The sequence below is a fragment of the Macrosteles quadrilineatus genome, unplaced genomic scaffold, assembly GCF_028750875.1.
Source record: "Macrosteles quadrilineatus isolate MER2022 unplaced genomic scaffold, UCM_ALF_1.0 Scaffold_1__1_contigs__length_201487025, whole genome shotgun sequence".
NCBI lineage: Eukaryota > Metazoa > Arthropoda > Insecta > Hemiptera > Cicadellidae > Macrosteles > Macrosteles quadrilineatus.
Genome location: NW_026542594.1, coordinates 48,694,823 through 48,711,890, shown reverse-complemented (window position 1 = coordinate 48,711,890; position 17,068 = coordinate 48,694,823). Strand labels below are relative to the sequence as shown.

General features: G+C 35.2%; 1 protein-coding gene across 6 annotated transcripts in view; it reads left to right on the top strand.

The window, feature by feature from the left end:
• LOC128982958 (kinase D-interacting substrate of 220 kDa B) overlaps nt 1–17,068 on the top strand; it is a 306,316-nt gene that overhangs the window by 173,325 nt on the left and 115,923 nt on the right. For all 6 annotated transcript variants that reach the window (XM_054402066.1, XM_054402065.1, XM_054402064.1 and 3 more), the window contains 3 exons: nt 4,320–4,488; nt 9,092–9,257; nt 16,000–16,178. In XM_054402066.1, the coding sequence (XP_054258041.1) occupies nt 4,320–4,488; nt 9,092–9,257; nt 16,000–16,178 (514 nt within the window). The remainder of the gene's footprint in view (nt 1–4,319; nt 4,489–9,091; nt 9,258–15,999; nt 16,179–17,068) is intronic.

The following is a 17,068-nucleotide window of genomic DNA, read 5'->3' as shown; positions in this document are numbered from 1 at the left end:
CAAGCATTTCTTGAAAATACTCAATAAAGGCAGCCTAAAGTTGGCTACAAATTTAAACTTGGAAATATAAACTTGGAAAAAAATAGTTTTAAATGTATTATTGTTTATTTTTATTTTTTCACCTCAAATCTATTAGTATATGATTAAAGTGATACAATCAAATTTTATGTAAACGGTTAAGGTCATTTGCCCAATAAAAATATGGGCATATGGCACATCAAAATGAAGCTTAGAGTGTGTAGATTTGCCGAAAAGTATTGATATGGACAAATTTCCTAAGGGCTCTGCCCCACAGGCTCATTTCCAAAGTTTTACGCCTGGCATGCTTCCAAAGAAATTATTTAATTTAGTTAATGAAACAGCTGGTCAGTAAAATGAACTGGTGTTTGTTTATTTTCTCGAAAAAATATGTTTGTGACGCTTTATGTAGATTGAGGAGGGTTATGTTTGGTTTTAAAGAAAGGTTGTATACGTTTTGTAAAGTATTGCTCAACGTTTCATTTTGTAATTTATACAGTAAGCTACATGTAAAGAAGCTTGGCTAAAATTGAAGAATTATGATAAAACATGTCATTCATGAAGCATCAATATGAAGCAATTGATGCTATTGCTACACTAAGGTATGTTGTCATATTCTTTTGGATCTATTAACATCAAAAGTAGGGGTTTGAAAGTAATTAGGTTTAAACTTTTAAATCATAGAGTTGGTGTATTTTAAAATACACATAAGCACAACTTTTCTTCCCGTTGCAAAGCACGGGTAAAGCAGCTTGTATCTAATAAAAATCAAACTTTCATAATTATTTGCTGGCAAATCTACACAAATTAAGCTTTCCAGCGACCCATTAAGTAACAAAATCGGTCCGGTAGAAGTCTAGATTTAGTTGTACAAAGTTTAACAAAAATATATCTAATTCAGTATTTTCTCACCACTATAAATTTGGAGATCACTTAGCTTATTGCCAATAACTTTTAAATGAAGGAAAAATCGACCAAAGTCGATGTGACATTCTGAAAGAGAATAAAATTTACTACAAATAACTACTATGCATTTCTTGAAAATACTTAATAAAGGCAGCCAAAAGTTTCCTACAAATAGAATCATAAAAACAGATACTTGAAAAAGCAGTTTTTAATGTATTTTTCTTATTTTTACTTTTTTGCCACAAATAAAATTAATAAAATCACAATTTTATAATTATTTGCAAATCTACATGAGTTAGGCTTTCCTATGACCCATTAATTAACAAAATCGGTCCAGTAGAAGTCTAGATTTAGTTGTACAAAGTTTAACAAAAATATCCCAAACTCAATATTTTCTCATTACAGTAGACTCTTGATAATTCGAAATTGGCGGGCCAAGCACATAAATTTGAATTATCAAGAGTTTTGAATTATCAAGAGTTTGATTTATCCGGAGAAAAATAAACCATTCGAATTACAGAGAGTTCATTTGTTTATTACATACAGTACAAAGTTATACATTGCATGTTACAATATAACATCATACAGTACAGTATTTTAGTACACCTTTAAACAATCAACGGCTTATTTTTCAGTTACTGTACTGTAGTTGCAAAGAAATCTGTTATTTTTGTTTGTTTTTTGCAATTGATTCTTGCTTCGTCGATAACATTGCCAAGGACAAAGAGTGCGTCGAACACTTGTGGACCAACTTGATTCTGTAAAGAAAGAAACCTATTGTAAAATGCCATTCTAGTTAAACAGTACAATGTACAGTAGGCCTACTGTATAACACTTACATACTGTACGTACCTGGAGCGAAAAATGGCGGAGTTTCTCTAGAGCCGTACAGGCTTCCTTCAACGTAACTGGTTCGCACTCCTGATCGTCGTCATCGTCAGTTGGATCTTCAGGTTCTTGTAAATTCAAGATGTCAGAATCAGTTAGGGCTCCAAACACAGCAACTTCATCATCGACTAGGACGAATTCCTCAAATGGAACCTCCCCTATCACTGGATGATTTTCCCAAGGTGTAGGTGGCACAGGTTGAAGTTCATCATTCACTTGTGTGTTGATAGAAAATCCAGATTTCCAAAAGCAGTTGGATACTGTAGATGGCACTACACTTTTCCAAGCCTTTTCAACCATCAACATAGCAGTTAAGATAGAGATGTTAGGGTTTACGTTGTTTTCATCTAAAACAATCTTTACTACTTCATGGTGGTAAAATGTCTTGAAGTTTTGTATAATGCCTTGGTCCAGTGGCTGCAGTTTTGATGTTGTGTTTCGTGGAAAAAATTGGAGCTTCACGTTGGACAATTTAGGAGGATTATTATGGACTGAACAGTTGTCAAGAAACAAGATTATCTTTCGATTTTGGCGTTTCATATCATTGTTCAATGATGATAACCACTCATTAAACAAATCAGTTGTCATCCAAGCCTTTTTGTTTGAACGATAGGTTACAGGGAACGACTGGATACCTTTAAAACACCTAGGCTTTGCAGCTTTTCCGATGAGTAGAGGTTTTAAGTTTAACTTTTCAGAGCCATCCATATTTACTGTTAATAAAAGCGTCAATCTGTCTTTGCTATGTTTCCCACCATGACATTTTTTGTCTTTGAACATGAATGTTTTGTCAGGCAAGCATTTGAAAAAAAGGCCTGTTTTATCAGTATTAAAAATGTCATGAGGCTCATAACCCTCAGTTAGTTTAGACAACTCTGCTCGCCAATCAGCACACACATTGTCATTTACGCTTGCGCTTTCACCACAAACTTTTTTAAAAAAGATTCCATTCCTTTTTTTAAAATTTGTCAACCACCCTTCACTGGCCGCAAAGCTGGGAATGTTAAGTTCCTTTGCATACGCTTTGGCCTTTTCTTTCAAAATCAAACCTCCTATAGGTACATTTTGATTTCTGCACTCTCTCAACCAAGTAACTGAACACTCTTCTAGCCTAGGATATTCACCTCTTGTCGTTCTTTTCCTCCCCGCAACCGCATTAACTCCAAAAAGTTTGTCCTTATTTTTTAAAATGGTAGACAATGTACTAGGAGGGATTTTAAACTTTTTGGCAACTTCGGACTTCACTTCACCACTTTCTACTGCCGCGATAACTTCTTTTTTTTCCTTGATCGAAAGAGATTTGTACTTATTCCTAGGTTCCATGATGCACAACGCCGCACACGCACAAGACTACACTTAAAAAACTACAAAAGTACAGCAGGTTTAAAAGCAAACACAGTCAACCAGACTACTGCTCTAACTAAACAAACATCAAAACGTCCAAAACTACCGTGAGAACAGGATGTACTGTACTGTATAGTTTCCTGTTATGACAGGAAGAGATCACTTCGAATTATAGAGTGTTTTGCCGACTAAACTTCGAATTACTGCGTGACTTCGATTTATAGAGTGTTTTTTTGACGAAACTTCAAATTACAGCGTGACTTCGAATTATAGAGTGTTTTCCGACGAAACTTCGAATTACTGAGTTACTTCGAATTATAGAGTGTTTTTCCGACGAAACTTCGAATTACTGCGTGTTCCAAATTGACCTGCCCTCTATTTGGACTTTGAAATACCGAGTGTATCAAAATGCATGGTAAAAATTCGAAATATTGAGAGATTCTCTAGGGACTGAGCCTTCATTTCGAATTATCAAAAGTTTCGATTTATCGAGTGTTTGAATTAGCAAGAGTGGACTGTACTATAAATTCGGAGGTTGCTTAGCTTTTTTGCAAATAACTTTTAAATGGTGAGGAAATCTACCAAAGTAGATGGTGATATTCTGAAAGAGAATAAAATTTCCTACAAATTGATACCATGCACTTCTTGGAAATACTCAAAAAGGCAGCCAACAGTCGCACCCAAAGAAAAAAAGTGAAAAACACCGTTTTCAATGTATTTCTTATGGGAAACATGTTTTTTTTAAATTTTTCACCATAAATCATAACAAAAACAAACTTTCATAATTATTTGCAAATCTACACGACTTGAGCTTTCCAACGACCCATTAATTAATAAAATCGGTTCAGTAGAACTCTAGATTTAGTTGTACATAGATTTTTAAAACTGAATTATATATAGAATAGATTCAACACTCACCTTGGCCTTGAAATATAGGTCCTGTTGTGTTGGCGTTGTACTTAGATCTAATCTGTAACAGTTATATAATAACATATTCTTTGATTAAATTATGTCATTAGAGTTTAAATTAGCTTGAAATGCCAAAAATCACCACACTTCTGGAATTATTTTTAATAATCACATAGATATCGTAATGAAGATTTGTTTTTTTTCTCAATGCCAATAACTAATCATTCTATGCATATTTTAACCTTGTGTTGAAGGGGTCTAGAAAGCTGAAGCTGAGTGAGAGCATAGCCAGCAGTCTGGGGTCCAATCTAAACCGTGCTGGGGGAGCTCAGGACCTCACCAAGATGCTGCTCACTGACGACTACTTCAGCGATGTCAACCCTCGCAGCATGCGCAGACTCATGAATGTTGTCTACATCACAGGTATACATCTGTATGATATCAAAGGTATGAACTCTTCACTATTTTGAATGGGCTTACGTGATGAAAATCCAATTCACCCGATAGACTTGTAAATTATATATAGCTAGCTGGGTAAAGATCATGAGCAGTGACCGTTCCGCACGTCGTGGCTGATACTGACTATATTGACACTGAGCTAGATTGTGAACGAAGACAGTAACTGAAGCAATGAAGTTGTTACGAATAAACTGACAAAAAACAATGAGTACTCAGTGAAAGTAGGCAATAACAACATTTTATTTGAACCATTTAACTAACATCTTCTTTAAAAGGCAACACACACTCTACTCTTTTGTTTACATTCTCTCCTTTAAATTAATAACATGTGTTTTAATTATTAGTAAGCATACAATTTTAACAATGACAACAGCTGGCAATTTAAAACCAGTAAGTTAAACCATCGACTATAGGTTAAATCAACACAGCATATATAACATCCTCCCACCCAAGTTAATTAACTTATGGTTGATTAACTTGTACTTTGGATCGTGTACTTCTTCTTGTAACTACTTTTCTCTCTTCATTAGAGTTTATTTCCAATGGGTATAAACGTTGTACTGGGCGAATCAATTCATTGGTTGGTGTCTTCAATCTTACTGTGCGTACAATTCCATCACTTCCTTTCATTACTGCAATAATTCTGGCAATCACCCAGTTTATCCGCTTGTCAAAGTCATTACCTATGAGTACTATTTCCCCCACTTCAGGTTCTCGGTAACTTTTGACATTATTATGGTGTGATAATTGACCAAGATACTCGATTCTGAATCTTGACTTCAGTCCTTCTCTTATTTTCTTTCTGTATACAGCTTTCTTCGGTAAATTGATCTCCTCAATAGCGTCTAAGTCGGGTTGTCTCACATCGCTTATATCTTTCAGAAACATTGATGGAGTAATGGGACTCAATTCATTCAGATCATCTGACATGTAAGTAAGTGGTTGAACATTGAAAACACTTTCAAATTCACTTAATTTACTTGACATTTCTTCATAGTTCAAACTAGTTTTCTTCAAAACTCTTCTTGGAGGATGTTGATTGTTTGACTCCCACCCTTTAACATTTGCTGAAGCACCAAATACGTGTCTCACTGGTGTAGTCGCATTGTCCTTGAGAACTGTTCTATGTGGCATGAACTGCTTGATATGATCTACCTCGTTACTGGGAACTGATTCGATGAATCCTTCATTCTGCCAACTTCTAAAAACTTGTTGATACTTATTGAAATGACCACAATTTGTAGTCTTATCGGTTCTTGATTGAAGTAGTTTCTTTGACAGTTCCAAGTTATTAGGATGTATGTTACAATCCTCAACCAAACACACTTCATGACAAACTTCTTTGTTATCACTCTTCACCGTATTCTTAAAATGTTCTGGTGTCATCTCGTGCAGCTCTTCTTTTGACTCTTGTTTAACGGGATCAGTAATACCAAGTGTCTCTAATTTCCTGAACATCGAAATATCCCCAGAAGGATCACTAAAAGAAAACATACTAACACATGATGTATTGCATTCTGTCTTACTGTTATCAGTTTCCACAACACTAGATAAGCGACCCATTAATGTCCAGCCTAGAAAGGTTTCCATTGCGACAAGTCCACTATTCAGCTGAACTTTGTTACCTGTGAACAACTTACCAGCAACATCTGCACCAATTAATACTTCAATATTTGCATCTGATTCAGCCACATCCGAAAGAACAATGTTAGCAGCTTCTATTTCCTTAAGTTCTGGACCTCTCCTAATACTAGGGATATTTTCGCTTATAAGAGGTTGATCTAAAACCTTGAACCTACACTTATAGTCATTATTCCTATTGGCAAGAATGATTTTAAACGTGTTATGTGAAACAACATCTGTCTTAACACCTCCAAAAAGTGAATGAGTTAAACTCTCTTGTCCCTCGGGATACATACCAATTTCAGATGCTGTGGACTCAAGAATATAAGATCTCATCGAACCTGTATCAATTAAGGCTCTAACAGGACGAATCAAACCTTCATGGATCAGATTGACCCTCAATGTCTGCAGATAATTCTGTAATTTTGTTTGTTGTCCTAAGTTAGATAGATCTTTGACCTCATCACCGGTACTGCTGTTTGATTTTTCTTGCAATCCTTTTTCCTTATTACACATCAAAGTAGGGTGTTTGCGGTAACAAATACTACATTTTAAAGGACGTCTACAAAATTTGGATTTATGTCCCTGAAATAGACATGTAAAACACGCCTTTTTATCCGAAACTATTTGTCTTTTTTTACTGAAATCCATTTTCTTTGCCTGAAGACAATCTGCACTTTTGTGAGCTTCTGAGCAGAATATACAATTTAACTCTTTTGACCTGTTAGTCAAGCAAGATGCTGAAGGCATATTGTTTGAAGTTTTATCAATATTACTTCTAGGGCTTACCCTCTTACTCGTACGTAACCAGTCTTAGCCAAAATGATTCTTTCTTCACCTTCGACTTCTGATTTGATGAACTGCCGCAATCTCTTCAATGTCTGCTCTTCTGTTTCTGATGATTCTTTATTTTCTCCATCTGAAGACAAACTGCATCTCTGCCAAGCTCTAAGAAGATCGTCTGGTAAGCAGGACTCTACTAAAGGCAACAAAACACAAGCACATTTATCTGTTGTTACCTCTAAGCTTTCCAAGGCTCGTAGTTGACATTCTAATTTGTTGTAAAACTGCATCAGAGACAAACTATGTTCTGTGTTTTTCAGTACCAAAGCTAGCAGCTCCCTAACATACACTTGTACTAGAAGTCTGTCCCAAATCTACCTTTAAGCTCCTCTAGAGCCTTAGGATAATTATCTGCGGTTGGTGGAAAACTCTTTATTACTTCATATGCTCTAGACCTAGGAATCATACTTTGTAACAAGTATTGGAACTTTTCTGCAGCATTTAAGGTCGGTTCCCTATCTATTGTTTGAAAAAGACTCCAGAAATGTAGCCAGTCCTTTGGATCTCCACTAAATTTGATCAATTCAACTTTTGGAAGTCTCACTGTGTTCTGCTTAGGTACTAAAGTAGTGTTGTTACTTACAGAATCGCTGAGAGAACGAGCTTCATCTTCTAGTCTGTTACTTACTCTCAACTTGTATTTGATTGATTCAAAAGTCTCCTTATATTCATCCTGTTTTGCAAGTTCGGCTTCAATTTCTTCATCAGTACTTTCTTCAAGCATTAAATTGAATACTTCTTTATCAATTTCATGTAACTCATTATATCTTTTTTCTATTACGCCATAAAGAGCATTAGCTCTATCAAATTCATCTTGACAAACTTCGATACTGTTCTACTAAATGTACTTCTCAAAACTTTCCTTCTTTTTAACAAGGCATCCATGGTTCAAATAAAATCTATACTTTTCGAACAAATAAATTACTTCCAATGCCAACACGTTGGACGCCACAATGTTACGAATAAACTGACAAAAAACAATGAGTACTCAGTGAAAGTAGGCAATAACAACATTTTATTTGAACCATTTAACAAACATCTTCTTTAAAAGGCAACATACACTCTACTCTTTTGTTTGCATTCTCTCCTTTAAATTAATAACATGTGTTTTAATTATTAGTAAGCATACAATATTAACATTGACAACAGCTGGCAATTTAACACCAGTAAGTTAAAACATTGACTATTAGGTTAAACCAACACAGCATATATAACAGAAGTGAAATGGCATTAGGTGACAGAAATAACAGGTTACTGTCACCTATTACCAACCAGTCACAGAATGGTGGACAGTGTTATAGAAAAGTAGTTGTATTTTCCATCCCTATGTTGAAGGCGTTCCAGATAGACTTCAACTGGTACCACATAGCCAGCTAGGTGAACATCACTGAACAGTAGCCGTTCCGCACTTCGTGACTGATACTGAGCTAGATTGTATGTTTGTGTTACAGGTAGACTGTTGAAGGCGTTCCAGATAGACTTCAACCGGTACCACCTAGCCAGCTGGGTGAACATCACTGAACAGTAGCCGTTCCGCACTTCTTGGCTGATACTGAGCTAGATTGTATGTTTGTGTTGCAGGTAGACTGTTGAAGGCGTTCCAGATAGACTTCAACTGGTACCACCTAACCAGCTGGGTGAACATCACTGAGCAGTGGCCGTTCCGCACTTCTTGACTGATACTGAGCTAGATTGTATGTTTGTGTTGCAGGTAGACTGTTGAAGGCGTTCCAGATAGACTTCAACTGGTACCACCTAGCCAGCTGGGTGAACATCACTAAGCAGTGGCCGTTCCGCACTTCTTGACTGATACTGAGCTAGATTGTATGTTTGTGTTGCAGGTAGACTGTTGAAGGCGTTCCAGATAGACTTCAACTGGTACCACCTAGCCAGCTGGGTGAACATCACTGAGCAGTAGCCGTTCCGCACTTCGTGACTGATACTGAGCTAGATTGTATGTTTGTGTTGCAGGTAGACTGTTGAAGGCGTTCCAGATAGACTTCAACTGGTACCACCTAGCCAGCTGGGTGAACATGACTGAGCAGTAGCCGTTCCGCACTTCTTGACTGATACTGAGCTAGATTGTATGTTTGTGTTGCAGGTAGACTGTTGAAGGCGTTCCAGATAGACTTCAACTGGTACCACCTAGCCAGCTGGGTGAACATCACTGAGCAGTGGCCGTTCCGCACTTCTTGGCTGATACTGACTCATGATGCTGCTGAAGATGCACTGGATGATAACACTTCACTCAAGACTCTATATGACAAGTAAACAACGCTCTTCATAAATAATCATGTTTCATTTGAAACCTTTTTCAGACATTTTTATGAAACTATTTTATTTTACCTAATTAAATCAGTATTTAAAAATATAAGTTGATATGTATCTACTGTGGTTTTTGGCTTTAATTTTAGCAAATTTACAAAATGCCACATGTTAATAATTGTTTAAACTTGACTTTAATAAGCTTGTTACAAAATATGTATACAATAGAAGTTATAGCTTATTACTTGCCAAATTATTTCATACACAATAAGCTTCGGTTGGTGTGCTAGGACTACGAGTCCACCTCTCTCACAAAACCATACTATTAAAACTTTTACGCTAGTCACCATAATTTTTGTGTATCATTTACTTTTGTTAATTACTTACAAATAGGGGTCTGCGGTGCACCGAAAAAGTCGGTTCGGTACGGTACAGGACTAAGTACCGACGTCGGTTCGGGACAACATTTTTTTCGGTTCAAATTCGGTTCGGTACAGATTACAATAATACATTAGATTTAATTAACTATCACAGTCAAAGGTAGTTTTACTCAAGTCGAACAGTAAACGCAAATTAATGAGGCAAGCAAGATTGTGCAATAGATTATTCGTCACCTAACAATGTGAGCAGACGGCGCGACGTAATGTCCTGAGCAGTTGTAATGGGTTATTAATTGCATTTTGAATATAAATAAATTCGTACTATTATTATATATGTTGTTTCATTATATCCCCTTGTCCCTTTATTGTGTTTTCATATGAATTACAGCATCTTCAGGACAAGAAAGAAAAGATAAAATACATACAATGAGAATGACACGGATAAACAGTTGGTGAGCTACAACAGGCGACTGCCTAACACAATAGTCAAGCTGTCGACAGTCAGCTGCGAGCGTGAGAGCATCTGTATGTAGAAAGGCCGCGCATGCGCACTAATATGAAAATCAGCTGGTAGATACGCCATCTACTGTTTGTAGAAATGCCGAGTAAACGAAGCGAATACCAAGTCAACACTCAGGCTCAATATCAAGTATGAATATCAAGGATTCAGGATGAATATCAAGTATGCTCAGGGCAATATAGCAAAGCGCACTTGGGACGTTTTTCCCGTAAGAATAAGATGGGGATCATTTTCAGCCACTTTTTCAAAAACCCTGATCTTTCCCTGAACATTTCTTCTTTCCCCACATATATTTTCTACCCATATAATGTTAATTTTTTTTTTACTTTTTGATTTTTTTTATGTTGTTATATTGTTTATCATCAAAAGTTGACACCCACGTAGTGTGCCAGAATTTCAACCGTTTTGCCGTATCTCAAGCCGTTTTCGAGATATAAGCATTTTTTAACAGTTTTATGGATTTTGAGGTGTGAAAATATGTCAAAAAGTCTGGACTTTGAAAATGTTTGAGGTTCATTGTGTGTGTGAATTCACTTGTGCTAAAATTTCGAGAATAGGCTACTACAACTAATCTTCAAGAATAACTGGTAATATTGTGTTGAATAAAATTTAAAAAAAAGACATTATCACCAAATGAATTTTAATTTCATTGTTCCGTCCCGTGCCACTAGGAACGTGATTTGTAAACATTTTGTTTCTTTTTATTTCAGTTACTTAAACATCGTTTGACCAAATTAAACCATCCTATTAATTTTAAATAACACTTCCCCTCGTCATATGATATCAAACAAAACGGTAAAGCAGAAATCATAAATAGCGCCCAGTGTCACCAACATCAACTAGACATGAAAAACGAGCTTCACATTTGAGAATGGGATAAGAAGTCTACTCGTTTTTGTTGGTCTATGACAGTATTCAGGACTGTTTCATTCGTCATCGTCGTGATCCATTTTGTTTTGATTCATATTCCCTGGAGTTTTAACTTGTACATTTCTTTGACAATATGTATAATGAATATAGTACGATGTAATTTAATGTACAACAGTATAAGCTAAATAGTATCATTGCAGATATTAAACGAAATTAAAAATTGTACTGCTATGGACTATACTCAAGGTTATGTATTTATCCTCTATGTGACTTCTGCCTACTGTCGCCTCCAGTCTGTCATTTGCTAAAAAAAAATTTGAATATTGGATAAAAGTGAATGTGATCAGCTGACAAAAACAAACTACGACTCCGACTCCGATTAGTCTTCGTGATGATAACAGATATGTACGGATTGCACCATTGTTGCGTTTTTAAAAGTTCCAAAGACACATTCGTTATTTGAAATTAATTAAGCCTACACTTATCAGTTAACCAGTTGTAATATTATTATTGTTTGTAAATGAATGACATTGACGATCCTCCATCGCCTCCAACCAGGTATCAGGTACTTCTGCTGCAAGTGAGGACGTTCCTAGAGCTTCTACTTCTAGGCATATAACTGAACCGTCTAAAGGTAAGGCGTCCATTCGGAAATATTACTCAATAGTTGACCAAGTTAATTTGAAATGTTTAAGCTGTAACAAAGTGATAAAATGTCTATATGGCTCTACTAGTGGTATGCGGAAACATTTGGAAAGAGCTCATCCTTCAACCTTCGTGAAATTCTCTAGTGAGGAAAAGGACTTACAGAAAAAGAAAAGTGAATCATTCACTCTTGTAAATAAGGAGATACCTTCACCTAAAGTGGCTAAAATTGACACCTTTTTCAAATCAAAAGAAAAATATGGTCCACAGCATCCAAAAAATATAATGCTAAGAAATGCTGTAACAAAGTGGGTCGCCGAGGGACTTCATCCCTTTACAATCACCGAAGAGCCTGGTCTAAGGGAAATAATAAGTATTGCTGATCCTAAATTAACTATTCCGTCTTCAACCACAGTCTCGAGAACACTGATGCCTCAGATGTACTCAGAAACCAAAAATAAATTAATGGCATTAATTTCTGAGGAAAACTTAACATCAATATCAGTGACAACAGATATGTGGACATCGCAATCCACCTTGTCCTTTTTAGCTGTCACAGCCCATTTCATGGATCAAGGTCCGCAAATGAAAAGTTTTTGTTTGGCTTGTGTTCCTGTTCCCGAGAACCACACTGGGGAAAATATTGCTCAATATTTGAATGAAACTTTAACAGAGTGGGGCTTAGGTAAAGTTCAAAACAAATACTGCGTTACTGACAATGCGCGGAACATGAAAACAGCCATCGAAAATACTGGCATGGAGCATTTGTTGTGTTTTGCCCACACATTGAATTTGGTCATAAAAGATGTCAAGAAAAACCTTAGTGGTTTTGAGGCTCTTATCAAGAAATGTAGAGCCATTGTGGGCCATTTTAAACACAGCCCCACAGCAAAGGCTGCGCTACATATGAAGCAGGATCAGCTAGGACAAGCGAAGCTAGAGCTGATCCAAGACGTGGAAACTCGCTGGAATAGCGAGTATTTGATGATGGAGAGACTTTTAAAAGTCAGAGAGCCTCTGTGTTTGGTTCTCTCAAGACCAGAGTGCCGGGTTGACAACCTTTCCTCGAATGATTGGGGCATGGTAGAGGGATACGTGGAAATCTTAAAACCATTGTTTGACACAACGTGTGAAGTATCCTCGGATAAGAAACCCACACGAAGCATGGTCATTCCTCTGATCAATGGCTTGAAAAGCGGTTTGCAATGGGACCATTGACAAAAAAAAAGTAGTGGAATTATGTTAGCAAAAGCTTTATTACAGGCAATGTCAGCCAGATTCCCAATGTTTGATCAAGTGCTACCGGATCAGCTATGCATGTTAATGGACCCAAGATTTAAGGATTCGGTTTTAGATTCCTGTGTTAAAAATGCGGCCAGGGAAACCATCAAAATGGAACTTAGAACAAATGATGCCACACAAATTCCCTCCGGACAATCAACAAAGAATGATGATTTATCATCAAGAAATCTCTCAAGTGTTTGGGCAGCCTTCTTAAATGTTGCAAAGCAAGCAGAGAACACTGGTCAAAGTCTTCACCAGGATCAAGCGCAAGGTAATTTTATTTCATTAGCATTGCTAACGAGAACTTATAATTTTCATTGTGTACCTTAGGAGGCTAGCTGTAGCCTTGAAAGTTAATAAAATACTGTACATGCTAACTCACAAAAAATTAAATTATTAAACTTTAGGCACAGAGCTTTCATAACTTTGTAACTTACCTTGCGTTATATCTTGATTGATTCATAGGGTACTTGCATTTTCTAACTAAACTAACTTAACTAAAGTAATCTAGCTTATTAAACTAAAAAATAACATTTTATTTTGCTTTGATGTAGTAAAATAAATATTTTAGGGCCTATTGAAATTAAAATTAAAATACAAAAACTTCAATTTGTACTTAGCGTATACTAGCCTTGTTTAGGCCTACAAACAATTTCCTTATTTTAGTTTGCCAGTATGTTTGTTTAATGTTTATAAAACAAATTTTTCTGAAAATTAATCTACATTATTTTTCCAGGTTGTATTCAACTTGAAACATATTTCTCTGAGCCTTGCATACCAATCTTGGAAGATCCATTTGGTGGGCAGACAACTCAGTGAGGTTCTCAAAACTAATCCCGATTGTTAAAAAATACCTGCCAATACCTGCAACTGAAGTTTCATCGGAAAGAGTGTTTTCTTCTGCCGGTAATATAATTACCAGTCGCCGTCGAAGGCTCCTTCCTGCTAACGCCAAAAAACTCATATTTCTACATGAGAATTTGAAATATGTGTAAAATGACTTTTCCCTTCGTAAGACTGTATATTTTTTCAGAATTTGCCCCTTCATCCAATGGTCTCACAGACAATTATGATCTCATATTGAGACTGAAATAGGTTAAAATATTCTGCCTACAGTTTAATTTTAAAAATGGTATGAATATATACAGTACAATACAATTTTAGGCCCAACCCTGATTAGTGATTTGATAAGGCCTAGTGGAATAGTGATATATTCAAAATCAAATCATCGAACCGTATATATCTGTGTACCCTATACTATGGTTGTGATCCAGACTGATTTTATAGTTGTAATCTATCATTAGACTGATTCTATGGTTGTGATCTACTGTATTGTTAGACTGATTTTTTATTGCATTTTAGACCTATATATTTTGTTGAAGTGTTAATTTTTTATTTGCATAGCGGTTAATTCTGTTTGTGATATATCATTTATCATTAGATTTTTCCTGCTTAACTTATTTTGTTTGATAATTTTACAGATGCTTCTCCTCATTTAGAATGGTAGACTATGGTTAATGGTTACATGTTTAGGCCTAGATGGATTAAGGATTTTTTGAGTGAGATGAGTAATACTAATAACACCCACATCAAAGCTTAACAAATGTTAAAATATTTAAAATTTTGTATTGTTTGTATTTAAATTTCGTAACCTTGTTTGACTTGTTTCGTCTTTCAAAAGATCTACAGCTGATTAGTGATACCCGTTCAAGATCAGCAAAGCAATTTTATATTTTTATTTGCTATGGTTATTAGCAAAGACCAATCGTCAGATTCCAATCTGACCAATCGTCAGCAAGGTATCGTTAGATTTAATCTATATTCTTTATTCCATGTTTTATATTTTTGTTGCAACTATTATTCTCTATTTGTTTACTTATTAATTAAATAATATTGTGTAACATTTATTTCCACAACTTATTTTTTGTTTTAGTGTTAATTTTTTGAGGATTTAATCTTTTGTGGTTTCAGTTACAATAATGATGTTATATTATGCCAAATTCTAAGATAAGATAAGATCTTTATTTCCATTAGATATTCTTTTGAATACATTGGATATGTCAGGTTACAATATATAATCTATACAATAATAAATTGAACAAAGGGCTCACCCAATAGCTATGTTTGTGGTACCAGTATGTGAGTTTTTTAATATGAGTAGAGTGTATAATTAATTATTTATTCACATCAAGGGCTAACAAATGTTAAATTATTTAAAATAAAGTGTGTGTTTTTATTTTTTTAAAGTAGATTTATATTTATAATTAGATGATTTTAAAAGAGGACGTTTTTAGTTTATTTGTTTTTTGTGATATTTTCAAATAGATTACTCTTTAACTCCACACAACCATATATTTTTGTACAGTTTAGATTAATATGTTTCTTTTATTTTTTACTACTGGTACCTGGTTTGTGATGATGTGATAATGATAATTTTGTTGCTGTGTTCATTCATATTTAACATTTATACATTTTTATTTCAATATATTAATTTTGTATTAAGTATTTTTTTATTTTTAATGATATGTTTGTCATGTCATATCGTCTCTACTTTAATAAACGTGTTTGTTTTTTATGCATTCTTGTCCTAATTTCAAAATCACTTTATGATGTATATGATTTATCTTAAGTATCGAAGTTAAATATGTAAAGCTTTAATCTCACAAATGTTGGCCACTCACCATCTTAACTTGGTAGGTAGGTGGCTTTATCGTTAAGTGGCTTTCGAAAACAATCCTGAGAAAAAATCCGTTCTAATAATGGTAACCGCGTACCATACCGATTTTGTACCGAAAACCGAGGTACAAAAGAATGTACCGTACTGAACCGTACCGACCTTACATTTTCTGTACCGCAGACCCCTACTTACAAATGTAAAATATTATTATTTATTTAAGTAAAATTTAATTACTTAGTTTTTTTTATAACCAAGATACTTATAAGTAGGTAGAGTTGATCACATAATTCAGGTGTTATGACAAAATTATCATAGCTCTAATACAGAATTTGGAGTTGCACAGAATAGTTACTAGTACTTCCCCACAGAATCCGGCCTCAGATCCCAACATCCAAGGAAGTTGAGCCTCTGCTGGAGTTGGACAGGGACGAGCGGAAATTTGACATCTTTCTTACATTCCACCGGTCTAGTCTACTCATCGCTGATCTCCGCATCTTCTTGCCATTCACTATAAACCTTGACCCATACATCAAGAAAGTTATCAAAGGTGAACATAGGTCTTAGCCAAGATGATTGGAGTATAAGAGGTTGGCCATACTGATGACATCACTGCATACCCAGCAGCCACTCCCTCACAGTGTGACATTGTTAGGACATGTAACTTTACTAAGGCCTTTTTCATACAGGATTTAGGATGGTGTGGCTTGGTTGAAATGTGATTTGTTTTTAATTAATATTAGTAAATGCAGTCTTACTATGTAAATGACGTAAGTTTACCATAACAATTAATACTGAAAGCATCCAAATTGTTCATAAATTTAATTTATATTTTTATTATATTTTATCATTTTAATAAGGTAGGGTTGATTTTTTAAAACTAAGAAGACCTATCTAATAATTGAATTAGAATTTAAATTATTCAATGGTCATACCAACAAATAAAATACAATTAATAACAATACAACTGATACCTACAATACAATTAATACAATTAAATAAATCAATTTGTAATTTGTGAGTAGCAGATTGAGGACTGTCACGGATAGGTGATGGGCGAGGGGGGAGAAAGCTAATGATAAAGAGGTTGCCTCAAACGTGCATAACGTCACCCATCCGACCCGGACAGTGCTGCTTTTAATTCACATAGCTGACACCTGTCAAATTTGTTGTTATTGTTGTTTGTTTTGTGTTTGATTTATTAATTTTCTCCCTGGTTTTATTCCTTTTGTTTTATATTCTTTTACTTTTACATTTTTAATTGTCTTTCTTGTTTGATTTTTTTCCTGCTTTATATTCTTTTCTTCTTTCGTTCTTAGTTTTAATTTAACTAGTGTGGTTGACATGCCTGGTGAGCAATGTGCTGTTGCAGTCCCAGTTAAATGTAAACCCTTAAGTTACATAGTGATAGACCTAAAAAGATTATCATCGTTTTCCTGA